Raw genomic sequence first — 25700 nt, 5'->3', positions numbered from 1 at the left:
AAACAATCAGGACATTGAACATGTGTCTCGTACCATACAGCCATAATTCTGAAATCAGCTGGCTTTCCGAGTTTTAAGCATCTAGTAACTATGGCAACCTCTCTCGTACAGGATTCATGTAACTGTAAAATTAGGTTTTGAGGGTTTTTTTAGGTCTAAAAAGTTTCAGAACTTTTTGATCATTTAGATTTCAGTCAGAAAAAGAAAAAAAGCCTATTTGTGCATCATTATTATAGTTTTTACAATGTAAGATTGTGGGGAATGTCTTGTTCCTCCAGCCGATAGTGTTGGGGAAACCAGTGTTGTCAGCCATGTGTCTGTTCTCACTTGAGGATTACACAAGGATATCCAATGCATTTCATGGTACACATCAAACAAATTTTGTGATGACATCAGGTTTAAACGAAAACCTAAACACATTGTTTCGTTCGTGTCACCATGACACTAAATCTCAGCTGCAAATGGACTTTCAGGCTGATCAATGTTATCACAATTCTATACTGTGTTGTGAAAAGAAGTCAACATCATCGACTAATTACACAAGTAAAAATCGGCATGCCAATTTCTCCTGGAATGACACATTAAAGGTTAGGACTGTGACCTTTAACACTGGGCCGGTATCGTGTAAGCCTCTGAGGAAATCTGATTTGGTGTCTAACAAAATAGGGGGCTAGGTGAGAGAGGTGTTTGGCAGCAGTGGGAATCCAATTAGTCAGCACATCTCCTAGTGAATTAGTGAGATGGGACTTGCATCTCCTGCTTCAAACCTGCAGCCTCCTCAACCTGTTTCCATACTGTTAATTAGCCCCGACTTTGATAAGAAAATGTTATTAGTCTGAAAGATAATACGGTTGTCTTTTCCACTGGATTTCAGAACGACACCATGCAAGGACCTAGGGACAAAAAAATGACATTTCCCTGAAAATGTTATATGCAGAAGTGAAGATGTCAGAAAAATGACCAACAATAATCTTGCTACAAGTTGATGGGTTACAGAGTGGGAGAGGGTTAGGGGTTATTAGAGGCTATTTCAATCCTGTATTTGATTGGAAGACTTAAGAGGTGGCAATCCACAGATGTCAGCCAACAGTCACATACCGAGGAAATTAAATGTGGTTGACAGATATTCCTACATGTCTCTTCACAGATTGCCTTTTCACAATAAACGAAAAAAATTATTTACACAAGATTGACCTGATCCCTTGGAAGGAGAATAATAACTTTTTTCTCTTGGTCCCAAATTGGTAGCGATGCCTGGAGGATCAATTGGACAGATACATGCTTTGCTCTTGGTCCTGGAATTGAATTTACTCAAAACTGAAAATTGCATCTTTCTCCTAAAGTTTACTTTCCCTATGAGCACGTGAAAGGACAGCAGGAATAATGGATCAGAGCTCTCATTACGCCAGTAACCAGGAGAATGAACATGGTGCCAGGCGGGTGTGGATACTGAAAATCTTCATAAACCACACGGGGGAATATTGGGGGCTCTTTTGTCAATATTCATTACAATCAGGATAGAAATGAACTCTTCACGGCAAATTCTCCATTTGGCAGATAATCTTTAATCTGCTGCCCCATGGAAAAACAGTCTGTGAATAGAATTCAGGGATACAGGAAATTAAAGAGAAATGTGATATAACTTTGTTAGGGTGATAAGGCTGGGCCACCATTTTGATTTTAATTGAAATTGGTGCAAAATAGACAGTGATTCATTGAGGAGATAGGGCAGTGGATACAGGTTAATTTCATATGATCAATCCATCAGAAAAAGCATGTAGCCAGTTACCATGGGTTACATGTTATTACAAGACTTTTTGCACTACTTTTTCCAGCAAACAGGTTCCAACAGTGAACATTCTGTCGGAAGACATTGATTCCATGTTAATAGTCTCCTCAGCCTGTTTTTCTCGTTTCCTTCTGACAAAGAGGTGGCAACTGAACCAAGTCAACAAAACATGTCATTGATCATTTAGCACAGGGAAATATGATGAAACCCTCTACTCCACATCTGCTCAAAACCTGTGAGCGATGACAGGCAGGTTATGAAAGTCCAAGATGTTCTGGCAAAACAACTTTTTAGATGACTGCATGAGAATCATGTCCAACATTATATAACAAGACATGACAGAAATTACTGGTTTTTCTCAGCTTTTTGTGCAAGGTAATTGGAAAGGAACTGATAACATTTCCTGTGTGATTACCACATAAATTTGACAACATGGTAATCAGCTAGCTGGTGCTCCTGGGGAAATTACAGTTGTTTATTTCTGAAGAGCACGTAGACAGCTCATCATGGAAAAGCACAGCTTTTTCTTTCACAGCATCAATATCTTTAAAAACTTTTTTTCACTAGACAATAAAACAGTTGTCAGGGATAGCTATAAAAATACCCCATTGACAGACAGTAATTTCCTTGTAGCTATTTGATACACCTGAAAAATCTATCTCCTAATTTCCATACTGACTTTTCATGCTCAAGATACTTTGGTGAAAAAAGAATTGATTGAATAATTCATAGTGAATATCCTTTGACATTCCATTTACAAATCTCCTACTTGATCACTTACTCCTGACAGCCACACAGCAGCCATGCTCAGAATGCTTTGTCGAATGAAGATATTCAGAAATTCAAACTGGCAGATTTCACACATCTGGTAACATATTTTCTATGTATCTGATCAAGCTAGTTTTCTTCACATGCAACCATCAATGAAATATTCAGCTGATTTGAACCCACGAGAGCTGACGGGGGGATACGGGTAATTTGCTGCAACGCTTGTCTTCATAGAAATGCATGAAACAAGCACAGGAGATGACCTTCAAGAAATTGGGGGCATGGCTGGGTGATTTCACGTCAGTATCTCTCAGTTTCCCCTTTAAATCAATAGCACTTGAGACATCTAGCTGTGATTTCTCACTCCTCCATACACCAGTCTACACGTACATCAGTGGAAGACTTTAGCAGAAAATAAGATAATAACTTCCGTTAGTCGTTGACAGCCGGTGAGGATTTACGCAGACAGCTTCCTACGGAAACATCTTGTATTTCGTAGTGGTTATCTCTCTCAATATGATTAATCTCACTCTACTGATAGTGCAAATGGAGGCAGTCGCCAATCAACATTTCCTGTCGTGATTAGCTCCATTTATTTTCTCAAGTTTACAATTCAGATTGCCTTCTCAACAGTGCTCTGCTTTACATGATTGCAAACAAATGAATACTAATACATCACAGGTCAGGTGTCGCTTCATATTACTTCTAGCAGTTCCCTTGCACAGCCTCATAATGGCCAGCTTCAGTCAGATCAATGTGTTTACCCATGTACAACAACCTCCTCTCTGTCGCTCTATGTCTTCGGCTCCTCACTGATCTGTGCTAAAACTTGGTGATGGTTTTCAAGCACTATCAGTAAAAAGCATCCACCATTCTCCATTTGTGTGCAGCATGATGGTAGGAGTCAAACACTTGTCGAATGATACCACCACAAATTGCAATATTGTCCCTGCTGTATCAATGATTTCCATCTCATTAAGAAATAGACTGTATCAAAGTGAACTGTTAAACGTGGAAGTTCAGATTTTTGCCCAAAAAATCAAACTCACTTCTATGGGCAATTTTTTTCAATTTATTTTTTCTTTACTAACCCGTTAGGTGCTCTGATCCCAGTGGTCCACTGAGAGTATATGTAAGAAAGTACGTTGATTCATACCACTTTTTTTAAACGTAGTATATTTGTTTTGTTTTAATTATGGCTTAATTGCGTACCATCGCCAGCAGCTGAAGGGATGGTGTAAATCCTGCTGGGGAGCCGTGCAGGTAGCAGAAGTATTGTAAGTCCCCACGGGCCCCAGTTAGGTGGCCTAACTTTGGTTGCTGGCGATCTCTAGCCCGTTTTTTATAATGTATTGTTAAATAATAGGTTATTCTTTTGATTGTTCTAAACTAGTTTTACTTATAAACTGTGATATGCTAGTTGTACTACTGTCCGTCGATGACAGGTGTTTTATTTTAATGTCAGTATTCTCAATGTTCTCGTCACGATATGGCTGAAATATTGCCGATGTGACGTAAAGCTTTAACTCACTCACTCACCCAGGGGTCCAGCCTTAAATTGACATCCATGTGGTACGCAACATACGAGCGCAATTTGTTACACCAACACTAAAGATGGTTAACGCATACAGCTTTTAACCTGAATAATGATATATCTCCTGTCATGTCCTAAAATATATGTTCCATGATTCAGTGATATATCATGATATAACATTTATACTAAGTTTTCATATAATAATTAGATCCACAGCAAGTGCTTTTAGAAGTCATCATGGTGTAACATTTGTACAAAAAATTTCATATGAACAGCAAGTAATACATATTAAGATCCAGGAAAAATGCAGATACAAAATATTAGTAGTTTCAGTTATAGCTTTTTAGATAGATGCTAGCCTAAGGTAACGTGAACCCATCTCCCAGACATACTATTTAATAAGACAAAAGTTTATAGACTGCCTTGAACTATTTTATTTCAGTAAATCTGTCATCACCGATGTTAGAATAACATTCAGCGAATTCTTCATTTTAGACTCATTAAGGATTAGCCCCCAGCTTGTCTATATGTGATACCATAATCTCTTTCCAAGCACCCAGTAAATATGTCAACAAGAATAGTGCCAGTCCAACAGGATTAACAGGATTAAGTATTCCTCTCGGTCTAGCTATTCATTTACCACAGGACAAACCCCATTGTGTATCAACCAATCATATTCCTTTTTAATGTTCTAAATTTGAGTTAAATAGATACAGAAGCAAGATGTTAAGCAGAAGGAGGTTGACGATCATCCCAAGCGGACCTCTCTCCCACAGCCCAGAGGGTTGTACCGACTCTCTGCGGCATCCACAGCTATAGTAAAGATATTGTTCATTGTACATGTTTCTTGTAAATAAAATTGTAATTAGTCTCCTGTGACTCCGGCTCTTAGCTGACTTATTCCCCCAAGAAAATCAGCACGCCATTTGGAAGGTTTTGTGATCAGAACAGAACCATAATAGATACATCAGGGATGACCACGACTGCCCATATTGTATAGTAAAAACTACTTGGCTGTCTGAATCAGCTGATCGTTCATTCCACGTCTTTTTGTTGATGTTTCTGAATCGGTATTTAAAGTGTTGCCCAAGATGTTTGAATATCACACTTTTAAACATGAAACATATTTTAATTGTACTGGCAAGCAACAGGTTATCGCCAAGGACCAACTATGCCAACTCCCCGTTATAGCGCACACGTGATCGCATCTCATTGTATTTTTGCTCGTTTTCATTAGAAGAGAGAAATATAATCCGAAAACGATGACTCAAACAGACTCTTGTGAGGAATTATGAAAAAACAACACAATAACCACCTTGCTCCAATACATCTTTAGAAAAAATAGTTTTTTCACGTGACTAATTCACGCGAAACTATAAATCGAACAACACGATGATGCTCTTTCAGTTCTGTTATTGCTTCCTATCTGTTTCTCCCCGAAAATACATTTCTAAAATCTTTTTGAGCTATATTTTGAACAGTGCATAACCTGTATATCTCGCGAAATCCATAGTACATAGTATAAAGGATAAGAATGTGTAATTTGAATTGGGAAATATTGGATTTTGTCAGTTTGCAGAGGACAACTTGACAATAGCATTTCTTATTAACTGTGATGACAAAACAAAATTGAGTGCGTTACCCGGGATACTAAAAAAGGTAATTTGCATAACTGAAGCGGTGCGAGTGTAACTGGTACAATAAGTTGACGGGAAAGTTCGATTTCCACTGTTTTGATTCCCTATCGTAGCGTTATAACAGAAATCAACTGAATCTTATTCCACAGTCAGAAATAAGCGCATTTGCTCATTGTTTCACAAAAATTAAAGTTATTGGTACAGTCAACATTGTTCACCGAATATGTCAGAAATAACATGAAAAAAATAGCAATAACTGGTTGGTGACCAGTATACATACCCATAAGTATGTAGTATTATCTCTGATAATGCTATATCAGTATTTCAGTGCAGCGGCTCCGTGATGCGGTGTGCGACATATGAAGGTCTGTAAATATTGTTAATATTGACAGGAACACAAGTATTTAGCAGGTATATAACTGAAAGGGGTGAGAACTAATTGTTTAAGAAGACAAAGGCACTGACTAATAATGCCATCAACTACATATCATAATACAATGTTCAAAATAGGGTGGAGTGGGCAAGCGGTCAAAAGCGCCAGGTGCTGAGATCGTATCCCGCTAGTGACCGGGTTGTCATTCAGCCTTTGGACCAACAATGTTTACAGGTCTTTACAGTGTTGTCACTACCCCCAGTGTACAGTACATGCACCCTGTGCACTCAAAAGAACCCACTCGTCCGATGGTAGATGACCAGATGGTGGAAACACGAATACGTACATACACCCGAAACCCAAGTGTCAAAACTTGTGGAGTAAGTAAACTGGACCCAGTAAACCCTGGGTAAGTGACTTAGTTCAAATGTGCCTCTGTTCACCCAGCTGGGAATGGGTACCCGATATGTGAGGTGGATGCAAAAGCCTTCTAGCGCCCCTAAGCAGCCTGGGTTGTATACTCCCCAGGAAGTTGAGAATGATAAAACTGGAATGCAAATGGATCCCCGGTCAGGGAACAAACAAAACCACATTTAAGCAGATACTAGTACCTGGATAAATGTCTAATAAAATAATTTAAAAAATATGAGATGGAAATCACTAAAATCCAGTTTGGTATTTGTAACTGTTAGAACATGGGTGGTGAATAAAAAGATTGTATGGATGAATGGTGGTTGTTGGTTGCCAAATTAATGCTACCATGATTACATCTCAATTCAAATATTGGCAGAAATAGATGTTTTAGAGGATATATTTAATTTTGAATATTTAAAAATTGTATGTTTTTCAGACCCCATAGTGCCTATATATAGTTAAAATACATATACAAGGGTACTTACAAACTACATTTTTTATCTATTAAATCTAAAACAATATATCTATACGCATTTTCAAACTCTGGGATGACTAAATTAGCAGCGTTGTAAACATTAAAGGATTTACATTTTACTGAAATTACAGTGTCAAGTCTGACAATGATCAGATGATCACACAAGATAAAGCTGATTTCATTCAACCTTGCCCTTAATGTTATATACAAGGGGTGTTCATTAAAGATTTCCCCTAAACCACTTAGGGTTATCATATTTGGTTGCAATTTCACATGTGTAATGATACATGTTTCTATGGGTTATGTCTGAATCAGCACCAAACTATTAATCGTACCACTTTTACAGGTGTTATGATCGAGTAGGGTGTGACAATGGAGCCAGTAGAATACCGAGCAGTGATTAGGTTTTTATATTTGAAAGGTCGCACACCAAAAGAAACTTTCGATGAAATGAAAGCAACTTATGGGGAAGATGCCCCATCATATGACGTTGTTAAACACTGGCATCGCCAGTTAAAGTATGGTCAGACATCTGTGGAAACAGTTGCCATTCCTGGTCGCCCCCATTCAGCCATTGATGAGGACACTATCCATCAAGTGGAGACCGCCATTTTGGCAGACAGACGTATAACTGTTCGCCAGTTAGCACAAGATGTCAAGATCAGTGTAGGGTCTGTGGAAAAAATCATCCATGACAATTTGAACATGCATAAGGTGTCTGCACGATGGATTCCCAGGTTGCTCACACCTTTCCAAAAGCAGGAACGAGTCAATTGCTCAAAGGATCTTTTGGACATGTGCCAAAAAAAACAGGCAAACTTTTTTGACAGACTTATCACACAGGATGAAACATGGGTCCATCACTATGATCCTGAGACTAAAGTTCAGTCGATGCAATGGGAGCATGTGGAGTCACCACCCCCAAAGAAGGCACGTGTCCAACCGTCTGCAGGCAAGGTCATGCTCACGGTGTTTTAGGACCAGCACGGAGTAGTAATGATGGATTTCTTGGCAAAGGGTACCACAATTACAGGAGCTCATTATGCTTCACTGCTGCGGAAATTGCGGGACGCTATCAAGCTTAAGAGGCGTGGCATGCTGACCAAGGGTGTCCGTCTCCTGCAAGACAGTGCTCCAGTACACAACTCTCATGTTGCCCAGACAGAAGCGCGGTCCTGTGGCTATGAAATCCTTCCAAATCCTCCTTACTCTTCTGACCTTGCACCATCTGACTTCCACCTCTTTCCAACCATGAAGTCATTTTTGAAGGGAAAACATTTCACAGATGATGAAACACTGATTTCTGAAGTCAAGTCCTGGTTTGAGACGCAAAATGAGGGCTTTTACAAGCGAGGTCTCCATAGTTACATAAAACGATGGGAGAAGTGTGTAACTCTTGGTGGTTCCTATGTGGAGAAAGACTAATACCTATGCCAAGTTTCATTCCACTAGGTCCATCGGAAGTTGGTCAGGGGAAATCTTTAAAGAACACCCCTCGTATGTTACTAGTTTTTATGTTTCCATATTCTAAACTCATGTTTCAAATTCCCACACAACCAAATCAATAATGTTATTATTTCCTATCTTTACATCAATAGATATCTGCATTAAACAATGTCATAAATGTATTAGATATTTTTGTGTAATAATGTATGAATACAAGTATTGCATTACAAATGCATGACTTTTGAGCAGTCATCATATATCAGTATAATCTATATATTCTAAAAAATACCATAAAAATAAATGTGGCATTTAGACAAATCTACATGGAATGATTTGGGGTTACATTTGCATTTATATCCCGAAAACAATATTTGATCATAAACACTTAATAAATCAAACCTGGTATACCATAATTATATCTAAGAAATAGACTTAATATTACAGTTGTCTTGAAGTATACTGTTGAATGCAAATCAGAATACACTGCTGTAGCAGGATTCTACATGGGTTTTAAGAGAAACTAGTTGACATATATCAAAACAAGAATTAGTAAAATCTAAATGTTTTTTACATTTATCTACTTATCCTTCATTACGACTTTATGCATCTACTGATGATTTTTGACAGAAAGACGAAGCTATGTGAGGTCCAGCTGAAGAAGAAGTTGTTCCAGCTAGTTGTGTGGCTAATCCCATCATACAGTGCCCATGTGACCATGGATGTGATGACCTCGCGTATCTTCAAATTCCTGCTTGATCGTAACATCAAAAGACATTGTGGGGAAGCAGCTCAGCGACTAATGGGCCCTAAGACGTAGTAATGCAGGATAAGTATTCAAATGGAAAAAAATATATTTAGATTTTACTAAATGATACTTATCCTGCATTACTCCTTAATGCATCAGAATTGGATGGTACGGAGGTGGGCATACCTTCACATGTAAACCTTAGTAAAAACTTGTCAAATGTCCAGGCAACCGTCATGACATCCTTTTGTGATGATTGGAAACTGAGGGACCATTCCTGCCAGAGGAAGGACGAGAGTATGAAGAATGTAGGAAGTCCAGGTCAAAGACAGCGATAGAAAATAGCGTATGCTAAAGTCTAAGACTGTTTGTAGCACAGAGACCCCCCTATCTGGCATGCAAACACTTCGAGAGTTGGAAAAGGCTGGCTCTGGAAAAATGGAAAATTTTAATGGTGTCTGGGATTGGTGACCTGCTGGGCAATGATCAGGGGGCCAAAACTGTGTATGTCTCCGATGCCTTCCAAGGCTATGTCCATCAGGAAAAGGCTTGCAAAGACTGTGCGGATCTCCAGAAGCATCCTTCCATGATGTATCTGATGGAGCAATTGCTGTGGGGAGCCATTGTAGAAGCGACCATCCGGGTCTTGTGAGGGTTGTAGGCCATTGGCCATGCTGGGTCGCCTGAAGCAGAGGAGACGGAGACCTAAGCCCAGGCGGTAGCGCAGGCACTACAGGAGGAGGAAACATCTGAGATGCAAGGGACTGATGGAACATTGACTGCATGAACGATTGCATCAATGCTGGGTCCATGAACAGCGCCTGCAAGGATTGAGGTGGCAGCTGCTGGAATGGCAGACCAAATCCCTGAGGCGCAGCAGACACAGGTGTCTGAGGATGCGCCGTGGTGCAGTGGCTTGGAGGAGCAAGAGCAGGAGCCGACATATATAGGATGCACTTGAACGAGTGCAGGCATCACAGAGGATGGAGGCGCCTAGGGAGCCGCAAGCACCCAACAGGACATCAGCGCCTGGGGAAGTGCAAGTGCAGGAGTTGACAGTCTAGAATGAGCTTGGTCAAGTGCAGGCGTGATGAGGTTGTAGGCATCTGAGAAGTCATTGAAGCCCGGGGAGGCTCAAGCAACCAACAGGACATCAGCACCTGTGGAGGCGCAAAGTGCTGAAGCTGACAGCAAAGGATGCAGTTGGTCAAGCGCAGGCATCGCAGCAGCTGTAGGTGTCCAATAAGTCGACACCTGGGGAGGTGTAAGCATCTGACTGGACATCAGCGCCTGAGGAGGCATAGGATTGACAGCAACTCGTCGGTGAGGATGGCTGGGAGGGCATCCAGCCCGACGTGGACACCTGTGGACACATGAGTCTCGAAGGGAGGGTCTCATGGGTTTCGGACATCCCCAAGTGTTGTTGGTAGCTAAGCTAGCTCAGGCGCTTCCTAGAAACCTGCAGGTACTCAGAACAACGAGCGAGAATAAATATTCATTGAAGCAGAAGCCAAAATCACAAGTTGTACAAAAAAAACAAAGAGAAATTACAGTAATTTTGCACTAAGAAAACATGGAGGTTTAAGGAAAAAATTACGCAATAAAAACGTAAAAGGCCGGAAGAGATAGGTTGGACCATTGCATATATCATTTCAGGAAAGTTATCCCCCTTTGTGACAAAAAGATCGCCCATTGGATATGAGAACAGAATACCTTGCCCTTTGGCAAAGATACTATGTGTAAATGACAGGAAAGTCTTAACGTGAACGCAAACGTAAAAAGGCCCTTCACTGCTGAGTGACACTTTCATGAAGTTCTCCATAGAGGAAAGATATATTTCTGTACCTAGCTTGCAGCTGTGTACACACAAACTGAACAAGACATCACTATCAGTGGTTCTGGTCAATGAATGAGGAAGGAAAAAATAGCATTAAATATAAAATTTAATATTTCTGTACCTAGCTTGCAGTTGTGTACACACAAACTAAACAAGACATCACTATCAGTGGTTCTGGTCAGTGAATGAGGAAGGTTATAATGAGCATTAGATGTATGACAATGAGACATTCAACTCTCTGACTGTGCATGACAATGAGACGTGCAACTCTCAGACTGTGCATGACAATGAGACGTGCAACTCTCAGACTGTGCATGACAATGAGATGCGCAACTCTCTGGCTGTGTATGACAATGAGATGTGCAGCTCTCAGACTGTGCATGACAATGAGATGCGCAACTCTCTGGCTGTGTATGACAATGAGATGTGCAACTCTCTGGCTGTGTATGACAATGAGATGTGCAACTCTCTAGCTGTGTATGACAATGAGACGTGCAACTCTCAGACTGTGCATGACAATGAGACGTGCAACTCTCAGGCTACGTATGACAATGAGATGTGCAACTCTCTGGCTGTGTATGACAATGAGATGCGCAACTCTCTGGCTGTGTTTGACAATGAGACATGGTACTCTCTGGCTGTGTATGACAATGAGACATGCAACTCTCAGGCTGTGTATGACAATGAGACATTCAACTCTCAGGCTGTGTATGACAATGAGACATTCAACTATCAGACTGTGCATGACAATGAGACGTGCAACTCTCAGGCTGTGTATGACAATGAGACATGCAACTCTCAGGCTGTGTATGACAATGAGACATTCAACTCTCAGGCTGTGTATGACAATGAGACGTGCAACTCTCAGGCTGTGTATGACAATGCAGTGCAGTGTGCGTCAGTGGCATTCCATGTCATGGACAAAAAGAAAATCGAAAACTGCTTTTCAATAAACAAAAAGAAGTTGTCTCAATTGCAGAACAAGAAGTTTTAAGTGGTGTGATAAAAATTCAGTGTTTTGTCTCGATAGTTTTCAAAGCTTAGCAAACGAAATAGGCACTTAAATTTTTATTGTCTCCAAATGAGAGAAAAATCCATAGAGTACTGGGTTCAGTTTTAATGTGTCCCTTTGCATTTCTCAAAAAAGCCCAAGCATGCAGCACAGTGGGAAATCTTCAAGCTTCCACCAGTCTACAGCAGGAGTCTATTCATGGACACAATAGACAGTTGAGTCAGGTTACAAGTATAGTACGTAATTAAAAGCCTGGGACCCCTTTTTACAAAGTGACCTTAGTGCTGTTATAAGTCTAAAGTGAGTGAGTGAGTGAGTGAGTGAGTGAGTGAGTGAGTGAGAGTTGTATTTTATGCCGTTTTAGCGATATTCCAGCAATATCACGTCGGGGGAAACTAGAAATGGGCCTCAGACTATGTACTCATTAGGGAAATTGAACCTGGGCCTTTGGCATAACTACTTATCAATGCCACAGCCCCCAATAGGTGAATGAGCCAGTGAGTGAGTCTTTTACACCGATTTGACAGCCTCTGTGGTCTAATGGTAGAGCGTCTGCCCGGAGAGCGGAAGGTCCGGGGTTTGATATCCGGCTGCGTCATACCAAAAGACGTTAAAAGATGGTACTTGTTGTTACTCTGTCTGACGCTTGGCATTAAGGGGCTAAAACAAGGACGGGTCAGCTTGGAGTCAGTATACTTTGTCTGAGTGGGGTATTCACGTTAAACTATGGCATGGTATCTCAGTGTGCTAGCACCATAAATCGGCATCAGTCCGGACTAGTACAAGCAGCCACACACACACACATACACGTGCATGCACGTCACTATATAAGTGCCATAATCTTGGACACGACGTCACACCCTATTTCACCTCACCTCACCTTTTACATCAATTTTAGCAGTATTAGTCAGTGTAAAACTTGCTTTGGACAATATTTCACCATATTTACATTTTATCACATCACGTCAGTTTTATGCTTGAAGAAAGCCTGAAGAAAAGCAGGACTTCAACGTTTGTAAACTATGCGGGTGACAGTCAAGGCATCACTCTGTGCCCCAAACTCTTGAGCCAACTTGTCCAAACTGGGCTCTTGAACATCATTTTCAGTAGATTTTAGAGTAATCCTACAGATCAATATTAACTGACTAGACACAATTACTACCAGAATTGTACTACTTGAGCTGGTCACATAAACGTCAGGTTAAAGGACACAACATCATGAAATTAGACAACCAGCCACTGAGACAACAGGACCAACAGCAGGGTTCAGTCTAGGAATTTACTGACATGGGCCCTTCATGTGAAAATTTTAATTATTGAACGCACATACAACACAATGTTAAAATACCCCATTTTATTTGAAAATGTGGGACTTTTTTTCAAATTTAGGGGCTAAAAGCACAAGGCCCCACCCTAGAATTATCCCTGCAACAGTGTTATTTTAACACTATCTTGAAACACTTAATGTGATGCATCTCTGCACAGACATCTACAAGGACATGTCAGATGCCTGGTGGAAGACTAGAACAAGTTTCTTGTGCTATAGACTTTATGATGACATCTACTGGCAGCTAGCTGGGTCCCATACAATGTCCATATGTTGTTTGTTTGTTGTTACACGCCGCACTCAGCAATATTCCAGCTATTTGACGGCAATCTGTAAATAATCAAGTCTGTACAAGACAATCCAGTGATTTTCATAATAAGCATCGATCAACACAATTGTGATACAATGACATGCATCAACCAAGTCAGTGAGCCTGCCCAATCCAGATAGTCGCCTCTTACGACAAGCATGGGTGGCTGAAGACCCAATTGTAACCTGGGATCCTCACAGGTCCATACACCATGTAACAGAAATGACAGCTTTGCTTATTCTTGTGTTCAGAGCAAAGTCAGCTAAATGCTGATTTATATGCCATAATGCATCAAGTAGGACAAGGTTCTCACCTAACTCAATTACATATACATGTATACTGTTTGGATAGTACTTGAGCTGGATCACATATAAAAATGAATTAATAATCTTTATGAATTGGCCAGGATGTAAAGACAGAGACAATTTAACATGAGACAAAGAAAACTTTCCAGCATGAGAATGATAGCCTCATAGATATGCACGTATAAAACCTAAAGACAAATTCAAAACCATCATATAACAAAAACCTATTTGGTTGATTAATATAAAACAAATGATTAATAAAATCACCAAAATCAACTAGCAAGCTGACATCTTTGAGGCACATTTCAAGAAAAACAAGGCAACCATTAAAATTCAAAACTAAAATATTAAGAGGGTACAAAGAATCCCACATTGCTGAGAGCATCCTTTCATGGTTCAACTGAATCAAAGAGGCAGTTCTGGAGATGAAGTCAACAATCAATTACCACAAACTGAACAGCTGCACAACATATAGGTAAAATATTCAGAACATGTTGTTAAGATTATGTTTAGGAAAGCTTTGAGTGGTGTGTGAATACAGCCAGATCCACCGCTGTGGTCCTGGATTCAAGGAAGTATCAGTGCTTTCCCCTCAACTCATTACTTAAACAGCCACTTTATTCCTCACACGAAACCTCTTATTTGTACAAACTAAATCAATTTAAAAGGTGTCTGCTAATGACCATGGAACAACGTAGTATTAGTTTACACTATGCACAAGTAACTGCGTCAGCCAGGAAGGAGCAGGATAGTGGAAGGGTCACTGTGAGAAGAGCGAGCATGTTATGTAACAAAACAGAAGGTTAGTGGCCAATCTGAAGCCATGTGCTAGTTTGTTTGTGTGGCAGTGGCCTGGAACAAACCCAACATTCTCCCCAGTCAGACAGATAAAGCATGCACACTCACACAGCCATTGCCGTTTCAGCTCACAGCAAACAAAAAACACACCAAAATCAATCTGAAAGGGAAGTATGTGATTCGAATCCTAAGCAGGCTGTCTGCCACACCAACATTTATCTACCGGCTACAAAAAATTCAAACGTTATTTAGATACCTTGATCTAAATAACCTTATTTTCAAATCATCAGAACTTTAAAACCAAACTTTTCAGAATGCTTCTGGCGTTGCAGGGGGATATATATATCCAAAATTCATAAATACATTGATACACATACTACATTGAATGTTTTATAACCTTATAACAGCTACTATTTAAAAACATTAAACATGATGAAGGCCATTGGTGCTCCAGTCAGCTAAGGCTCCGGAGTTAGCTATGCAAAGTTGCGTCCTAGAGGCTTGCCAGAAACCTATGATAATGGGTTTGAAACCCAGTTCAGCCTGGTTATGTTCCTTGGTTTGTCTGTGCAATACCTTTGCTCATGTGGTAAATACCTGCTTTACACCCACATCAAGACCTGCATCACACCCACATCAAGACCTGCATCAGACCTACATCAAGACCTGCATCACGCCTACATCCAGACTTGCATCACAACCACATCAAGACCTGCATCACACCCACATCAAGACCTGCATCACACCCACATCAAGACTTGCATCACACCCACATCAAGACCTGCATCACATCCACATCAAGACTTGCATCACACCTACATCAAGACATGCATCACACCCACATCAAGACCTGCATCACATCCACATCAAGAACTGCATCACACCTACATCAAGACCTGCATCACACCCACATCAAGACCTGCATCACATCCACATCAAGAACTGCATCACACCTTCATCAAGACCTGCATCACACCCACATCAAGACCTGCATCACACCCACATCAAGACCGGCATCACATCCACATCAAGACCTGCATCACACCCACATCAAGACCTGCATCACACCCACATCAAGACCTGCATAACATCCACATCAAGAACTGCATCACACCCACATCAAGACCTGCATCACACCTACATCAAGACTTGCATCACACCCACATCAAGACCTGCATCATGCCCATATCAAGACCTGCATCACATCCACATCAAGACCTGCATCACACCTACATCACACCCACATCAAGACCTGCATCACATCCACATCACGAACTGCATCACTCCTACATCAAGACCTGCATCACACCTACATCAAGACTTGCATCACACCCACATCAAGACCTGCATCACACCCACATCAAGACCTGCATCACATCCACATCAAGAACTGCATCTCACCTACATCAAGACCTGCATCACACCTACATCAAGACTTGCATCACACCCACATCAAGACCTGCATCACGCCCACATCAAGACCTGCATCACACCTACATCAAGACCTGCATCACACCCACATCAAGACCTGCATCATGCCTACATCAAGACCTGCATCACACCCACATCAAGACCTGCATCACACCTACATCAAGACCTGCATCACACCCACATCAAGACCTGCATCACATCCACATCAAGACTTGCATCACACCTACATCAAGACATGCATCACACCCACATCAAGACCTGCATCACACCCACATCAAGACCTGCATCACATCCACATCAAGACTTGCATCACACCCACATCAAGACCTGCATCACATCCACATCAAGACCTGCATCACGCCCACATCAAGACCTGCATCACACCCACATCAAGACCTGCATCACACCCACATCAAGACCAGCATCACATCCACATCAAGACCTGCATCACATCCACATCAAGACCTGCATCACGCCCACATCAAGACCTGCAGCAAACCCACATCAAGACCTGCATCACACCCACATCAAGACCTGCATCACATCCACATCAAGACCTGCATCACGCCCACATCAAGACCTGCATCACGCCCAAATCAAGACCTGGATCACGCCCACATCAAGACCTGCATCACACCCACATCAAGACCTGCATCACACCCACATCAAGACCTGCATCACGCCCACATCAAGACCTGCATCACACCCACATCAAGAACTGCATCAAACCCACATCAAGACCTGCATCAGACCTAAATCAAGACCGGCATCACACCTAAATAAGACCTGCATCACACCTACATCAAGACCTGCATCACAACCACATCAAGACACTGCATCTGATCACACCTACATCAAGACCTGCATCACAACCACATCAAGACACTGCATCTGATCACACCTACATCAAGACCTGCATCACACCCACATCTAGACACTACATCTGATCACACCTACATCAAGACCTGCATCACACCCACATCTAGACACTGCATCTGATCACATCTACATCAAGACCTGAATCACACCCACATCAAGACCTACATCAGACCTAAATCAAGACCTGCATCACACCTACATCCAGGTAACAGACTTTGATATAACTGCTGTTCAAAGCAGTGTTAAATCAACTCACTCACTCTTAGTGAAGGTCCATGGTCACATTCTAAAACATCTCCTTTCTTTTAATATCAATTTGTTAAACTTTTAAACTTAAATTTAACCTAAATGTAATTGAACTTTCCACAGTTTTGATCATATGAGGTTAACTGTACAAGCTGCACTAATTAAAGCTGCACTAATTACAGCAAATGTGATTAATTACAGAAGAGGAAAGCATCATATAATATATAAGAAGGCTCAATGTGTCTTAAGAGGCTAATGACATGATGCCTGGCAGACTAACCGCAATAAGGCCAGTAGTTATTATTTGATAGAGCATACCGTATTCTACGTAATAAGCGCCCAACTCTAATAAGCGCCCACGTCAAGATTTGCTAATATATTGGCTAGTGAACAATCCCAATTAGCACCCCTTCCGACCCCTATTCGAATACAATACGCACAACTTCCTCCCCCCCATTCGCGTATAATACGACTCGTGTGTTATATGCACCCTTTATTATTGGCAATTAAATTTTGGAAAAATATATCTGTTGTACATAAACATTTCAGGCTGTCGGCATAAACCAAGAAATTTATCTTTCAACTGTTTTTTTCACCAAAATAATATTCTAATAAGAGCCCCCTATTTCTAATTTTGAGAGCACCCTGGGCGCTCATTATGTCGAATACGGTATATATTTTTTGTCAAAGTCAGAAGTTGGTTAAGGGAATAAAAATTTGAAAATAAAAAGGCTGACATCATGTCTAAATTCAGGTTTATTTTTTTTCCAATTTTGGAAAATATAGGGTTGCTGGATCCATGATCATACAAATAAAAAGATACGGGCGTAAGTACGACTGTACACCCTGAGATTCTGGTTGTGTAGCCCCCATACAAAGACAGCTAGCTCCGCTGCATTACACAATCAACACCACTGTCGTGCATAGCATGGATAAAAACCTTATGCTGGTGAAATCAATCAGGCTTTTGGAGTTCCCAGCTGTGAAATTCTCTGGGTAAAAGAAAACTCTTCATTAACCTATCTATGTGAAACCTGGGGTGATATCGGCTGGCACAACACTACTTCTGCCACAGGAGTCAACACTAACTCGCATTAGTTTCAATCACAGAAATACTCACTTAAAACCTTGCTGACAACTAAGATACATTTTTTTAAAGAAACTACATATCCTGTCACCTCTTGTCTAGGAAAACCTTTTCTAACATGAGCACTTCAGTATTTATTACAAGAAAGCTTCCACTTTTACCACTCTATGGCTGTCATCCAAAGAAAAACATCTGCAAGGATTAAAAAACACATTCTGAGATCTCCAACCCTTCAGCATGAGTGAACACCCCTGTATAAAAGGATCTACATGTACTTCCTGCTTTCAGACTAAAATGGAAAAACATCTTCACAATACACTTAGACGTGCAAAAAAATATTTTTAAACCCATTGGTCTGAGAAAAGTGCAATGTTCTTATGTTTTTCAGGCTTTATTAATCCCTTGTCACTAACCTTGCTCTAAATGCACAAAAGGTTGAAAAAACAGACTTCCATGTTGTCCCCACACCGTATATAACGTGAGCAATTAGTAACTTTATTTGTTTGTTTGTTTGTTGTTTAACGCTGCACTCAGCAATAATCCAGCTATATGACGGCAGTCTGTAAATAAACCAGACAATCCAGTGACTGACATCATGAGCATCGAGCTACACAATTTGGATACGATGACATTGTGAGTGAGTGAGTGAGTGAGTGAGTGAGTGAGTGAGTGAGTGAGTGAGTGAGCAACTCTGGGCAGATGCAAACATCAAAATACCATTTCTGTCTATCATTTGAACAAAGAACCATAATTGAAAAAACAAAACTTCTTACATTACACCATACTGAGCAACACAAACACATCTACAATATAACATTGCAGTGAATAAACAAGTGTGCAATACGTGCCTGATGTTATTGTTCTATTAACATATGCTTAAATTTACTATCGGTTACAAATTCCCTAGATGGTGATTTTTAAGAAGGCAAATGGGATTGTGCACTGCAAACTGATTGTAAAGTGGAATTCAAAGCAGTTTCGAAATAATTTCCCCTGCAAATACATTATTTTCTTGGAAAATCTCAAATTTGAACAACATGGCATGGGCTATCAATTAAATTTCACTATTTGTCACAACAACTTTGCTTTAGTTTGGTCACTTTTCTGCTATTCAGAAGCACATGAGGTCATCCATGCACACTGAGGTCTGACACTTACCGTATTCGACGTAATAAGCGCCCGGGGCGCTCTCAAAATTAGAAATAGGGGGCTCTTATTAGAATATAATTTTGGTGAGAAAAAAAACAGAGTTGAAAGATTGTACATTTCGTAGTTTATGCTGACAGCCTGAAATGATACAAAAGAAAAGTATGTGCGTATCCTACACGACAGATATATATATTCCAGAATTTAATTGCCCATAATTAAGGGTGCATATAACACACGAGTGCGTATTATACACGAACAAATAGGTCTTGTGTACATTGATCAATCGGAAGGGTGCTAATTGGGATTGTTCACTAGCCAATATATTAGCAAATATCGCCGTGGGCGCTTATTACGTCGAATACGGTAGTCCATATCACAGTGTGAGGAAACATTTGGTAATTACAATATAAATAAACATTATCTGCTTCCAGATTTGCAGGTGTTACTGAACATTTCAAGCTATGACATTTTGCACATTGAACCTCCAGCTCACACTGCTGGTTACAATGAATTCCCTGGCACTGAATACATTAAAACATCTATAAATCTGAAAACACATAATGTCCATCATCTAATTCAAACAGGAAACAGATTTAATTACCCAAACCTTTGTGTGGTAATGAAATTAACCAAGCAGTGTAATTGAACTTCCCGGTAATGAATATCCATTTTCAAGATAATAATTTTTTCCCAATTTAATATTTAATGATCCACTCAACCTGAAGATCAATAGAACTGAGTAAACTGACATTTTGGATTATATCTTAATGTTATCAGGTATTGTTAATGTTTCAAATGATATTTGGTACTTAAAATATTATATGAAGACATCTTCAGCATTAGAAATTGGCACTAGTCCTGTAGTCCTTACGAAACTGCCCAATAGTAAAGGTATCCTAAGGACTAGTAGAAATTGACCCATTTTAAGGGTTTTTCTATATGTTATCATTATAACATCTTCCCGAGGCAAAGGAGTTAACTGACTATAAAAGTCCAGTTTCCACCCTTGCCGAACTAGGCTGGTATTATGGAGTTACATTTTGGCTGGACTAACGAGTCTATGCTTAGTCCAATCAGAAACGTGCACTGAAATCGAAATCCGGTTCGTAAACTGTCGTGAAGATTTCGATCGACTGCAGTTTTTGCAAAGCATGTGCACAGCCAACTCGTTGTCAACAGATATTATTCCAAATCTTTTCATGTTTTTAATCAAGGTGCTCACGTGATTTGATGCATTTCGCGATGTAAGACCCGTTTTATCACAATATAGATCTTGATTATCGATCAGATCGTCCTGACTGGGCACCACCATTTTGTGTGAAGCAAACACAAGTGATACGAGAGTTGGAATCTGATTGGTCCATAGGAGAGGCTTAGAAGGGACATAACTGGTAATAGCCACTGGTGACGCTACGATCGAGCCCATTAATTCCAGCCTAGTTCGGCAATGGTGGAAACTGGACTTTTAAAGTCAGTTAACTCTCATGCCTCAGGAAGATGTCATTATAAGGACTAGTGGGCAAAAACTGTTAGTTTCTAACCCTGATCTTTTGTTATCTTAAGGGATTCAGTTTCTGAAATATACACATCCACAAAAATATTCTGATTTCACAATCCCTAACTTCTTTTTTAGTATCAATATCATCATATGTATCCAAGGGATGAACACAGTAGCTCACCTGAATTCTTTCACATAAAATTTGAGGGATGAGGGTGAGATGAATTAGCTATTTAGATATTTACTCTTTTCATAATCAACCTGATATTCAGTTATACCCATGAGCTTTGTTTGTATATGTGTTTGTTGTTTAAGAAGGATTCAAACCTCAAATCATAGGTTTCTGGCGTGCCCAAGGGATGCAACTCTGCACACCGAACTGCGGCGCCTTAGATGACTGGGATATAATAATAACAAAGCTGTCATCCATAAATATTCACTTCTTCCTGTTTAAATTCTAAATATCAATCAAACACTTCCTGGCCAGAGATTCAGTATTTATCACCCCAAACCTGCTGTTGTGTAACGCTTAACTGGAAGAACTGAAATAGGATTGGAAGCATCAAAGATCAAACAAATGACCTCAATTTTCCACATCTTAATGCAAACAAATTGTCCCCTTCACAATTGTAAAAAATCAATCCTATTAATTATCATGGTTGATTGATTCTGAAGCTCTGATTATTGATTTTGAGATGTTAAGCAATTTGCAATGTCTTGGCAGTGTGGCCTTCCTGTAATGAATGAATGAGTGGGTGAAAGAATGTTGCCATATTTAACAGTCACCAGCACTCCAGCATCTTGTACATACCGGTAGTCACGTCCCGGTCACACAGACCAGTGGGCAATGGTATGAGCATCAACCCATGTCAGCAGAGAACAATGACAAACAATCAGCCTGGTCACACATTATGACCATCCAATCCTCATTTACATCTCTTGCAACCAGCAGGGTTACTGGGGGCCTACTCTGCCTCTGATTCCCACTGGGGCATATTCCTGTTACAGACTATACATGTGGCTCACCTGAGAATGGGTCGTACACTGGTGTATAGAAGTAGGTCCGAGCACAGGTTAACGGGCCTTTTGGATCCACTGCCTGACACAGCTGAAACACAAGGTAAAAAGAACATAGCATGTTAGTGTTTTTTGTTTGTTTGTTGTTTAACGCCACACTCAGCAATATTCCAGATATATGATGGCAGTCTGTAAATAATCGAGTCTCGACCAGACAATCCGGAATTAATATCATGAGAATCTATCTACACAATTGTGATACGAAGACATGCTTCAACCAAGTCAGCAAGCCTGACCACCCGATCCTGTTAGTCGCCTCTTACGACAAGCATATTCACCTAATACGGCAAGCATGGGTTGCTGAAGACCTATTCTACCCTGGATCTTCAGGGGTCAACATGTTAGTGTAAGTCTTCAGAGCATGATAAAATCTTGACAGTCTAATAAACTAATCTAAAACCATGGCATACAGTGCAGCCCTGTTAATTCAGATGGTACATATTCCAGTGAAACTGTCATTGATTACTGAGGTCAAGACATAATAAGGGTTCTTTTAAACCCACAGGATCTGCATAATGTTTTAAACGAGCAAAGCTTTTGGAAATTGTAATGAATGTTTTCACGAATGGTCTTGGACAAACAGTCTTTCATTGCATTTTACCTTATGTTGCAGTGACAGAAACTAACATGTTCAGTCCATTAGTCCTTGTAAAGATATCACATAGCAAAAACTTTAAATATGGCAAATTAATAATTGTCCTTATAAATAATATAAATGATACTTTAACTATTGGGCAGTTTTGCCAGGTTTATAGAACTAGTCCAAATTGATGACGGTGTATTGTGTGCACAGGTTTATCACATAAAGAAAGGCACTTAGAGTTGGACAAAGGCCTGAGTTCATGAAGGAATATTAAACAATTGCAAGTGATTCCATGGTATTTGATTGGCTAACCAAGCAAAATATTGTTTTGTTTATGTCTGCAAAACAAAAACATATTAGGTCATGTCCTCTAACAGCCAACTGTTTTCGGATTATCTGATATTAAAATGGGCAGGGCTAGAGGTGCATTATTGCTCTGATATATTGTAGGCTTTTATGAGTTTATGATTAAATAAGAAGTCTGTGAACTTATCATTGATGACATGTTTATTTATATGATTTGATTTCAATATGTTTTGGGTTTATGGGATTTGACATTAAAGACCAATAAAACCAGTAAAACCAATGCATTAATCTGTCTGTACATCATAAAAGCACACCAGCAAAAAACAAGAGAACCAGTCTCTGAGAGAAACTATTTATTGCAATGTGTGATCAGTTGTAATCAGGTGGAAAATGTGATATCCTACATAGTTTGAGGACATCTGTTTGTGCCAGAACTGGGAATACATGAATGGTGGCGGGACACTGTAGACTAACAGTCAGAATGAGGGATAACTTGAACCTCAACTATTGATGAGAGCGGATTTAGATAGACTTGAATTATTAACTGTATTTGACATACATACCGGGACTTCCTGTATTTAAACCCACATGTAATTACGCTCATGGGCAGAAAAACATAAAACTAACTGTATTTAGGCCCATGGACTTAAATTTGGATATTTATTTTGGAGTTATCTTCCTTAGGTTCATAACTGAACTCCCTTTGAAAGTTAATACGTGGAAAATGCACTACAAGAGGGAAATCAACAGTAGGTGCAAGTCCAACATTTGCATTCTGTGAAGTTTTTTCCAGCTCAAAGTTCAATTTTCTTTTAGCAAAAGGCATCCCCTATTTAGGTAAGAAAGCGTTTGCACTTCCGAAATTGAGCCCTGGGAAAGTGCTGTTTTCCGTAATTCAGCCAAGGGCTGATAAACGGGAAAGTCCCGGTATTGCCCTCAACAAGATAACAACACGCCATTGGAATGTCTGATTCAGTATTGAGTTTCAAAATCTCAGATCCATGAAGATCTCATGTGTATTGAACTTAGGGAGAAGAAGAGGGAGGGGGTGGGTGATACATTGTAACCCACCCACCCCTCTCGCTGTATCATTTTTTCATGATCTCTCTTCCCCTCACGGACAACTTTGTGGATACTGAGGCATCGACACAGTTGATTGTATATGTTTGGGATAACACAGCACCATTGGAGACGTATGACATCATCTTGCCAGACTTCTACCAGGGAATAATATTAAACTATTCGAAGTTTAAAGAAACTATTTTGCCAATTGATTATTGGTGTGGATGCGAAACCTTGATTGACTGAGATAACAATGTTACCAAGGATATGTTAGATCATGTGGGAGATAATTTGTACAGCGTCAAGCCCATTATAATGTAACTCAAAAAGTGTACTTTATCCCAAGATTAGATACTGTCTGTGCCTTTGTTCATTTTGCGAAGCGTCTCATTCCATACATTCAATTCCCAGGAGAGTCCATCCAGAGGATCTATCGAGATTATTATATGTCTTTTAAAAGAAATGTCATTTATTTTGGGTGGATTAGATTTCGTCCTATTATACAACACAAGTTTCTATGTCAGGTGTGATTCATGTCCTATATTTTCTTCTGATATACCGTATTCGATGTAATAAGCACCCAGGTCGCTCACAAGAATAGAAATGGGGGGCTCTTATTAGAATACTATTTACTAACAGTTGAAAGATCATAAATTTCATGGTTTATGCTGACAGCCTGAAATGTTTATATATGACAGATATATTTTTCCAGAATTTAATTGCCCATAATTAAGGGTGCATAGAACACACGAGTGCGTATTATACACAAATAAAGTCTTGTGTTCATTGATCAATCGGAAAGGATGCTAATTGGGATTGTTCACTAGCCAAAATATTAGCAAATATCGCCGTGGGCGCTTATTAGATCGGGGCGCTTATTACGTCGAATACGGTAAGGTAATTTGATACAAGGCCAAAAGGAAACTATCCCACAGACAAGACAACATGGAGGCCAGGCACATGAGCAGGTTTGGAGAGCTACATCCAACACAAACATACACCCATATTTTTATAAGAAAGACAGCTGTTATAGTGATAAGATATGGTCAAATCCCCAGGACATCAGGCTGCTTGGGAAACAACTTAACTTTTATAAAGGGAAAGTGAAGAGACTTTGAAGTGCAACTGCAAAATCTGCACTGCTGAAATAGTGCAACAATCAGCTGATAACTAATATTACATTCTGTAGCATGACTCAACAATCACATTACGGATTACCTGTACTTGGAATGTGACGTGCGAGACAGGCATCATCATGTGCTCTCTCAAGTTCATGGCCCTGCATAGCTCTGAGGTTTTTTATGACAATATTTATAGCTGTACAAGATATTGCCACACCATTTTTCTCATTGCTACAGTTAAAAAATGCATTGTCTAAGTGAAAGTCTTTTCTGTAAATTCTTTAAACTGGTAATTGCCAAAAAAAACGGTTAGTGAAATAGTTCTGTTTTTTCATTGTAAAGTAAAATCAATCATGTCTTTAAAGAGACATTCAAGAATACATGATCACGCATACCTGAAACTCGGACAATTTGTATTTTCACAGTCACCATGGTGAGGAGCAGGAACACTTTGCGCATACAACTACAGATGCAGACACACAAAAAATACA

The 25700-nt window shown here is 40.0% G+C and overlaps 1 protein-coding gene across 2 annotated transcripts in view; it reads right to left on the bottom strand.

The window, feature by feature from the left end:
* Positions 1-25700, bottom strand: part of LOC124138103 (dynein axonemal assembly factor 9-like) — a 201741-nt gene that overhangs the window by 145067 nt on the left and 30974 nt on the right. For both annotated transcript variants that reach the window (XM_048393258.1, XM_048393259.1), the window contains one exon: positions 22087-22168. In XM_048393258.1, coding sequence (XP_048249215.1) covers positions 22087-22168 — 82 coding nt within the window. The remainder of the gene's footprint in view (positions 1-22086; positions 22169-25700) is intronic.

The sequence above is a fragment of the Haliotis rufescens genome, unplaced genomic scaffold (genome assembly GCF_023055435.1).
Source record: "Haliotis rufescens isolate VD_foot unplaced genomic scaffold, xgHalRufe1.0.p SCAF_12, whole genome shotgun sequence".
In the NCBI taxonomy this organism is placed as follows: Eukaryota; Metazoa; Mollusca; class Gastropoda; order Lepetellida; family Haliotidae; genus Haliotis; species Haliotis rufescens.
This window is presented reverse-complemented; position numbering and strand designations above follow the sequence as displayed.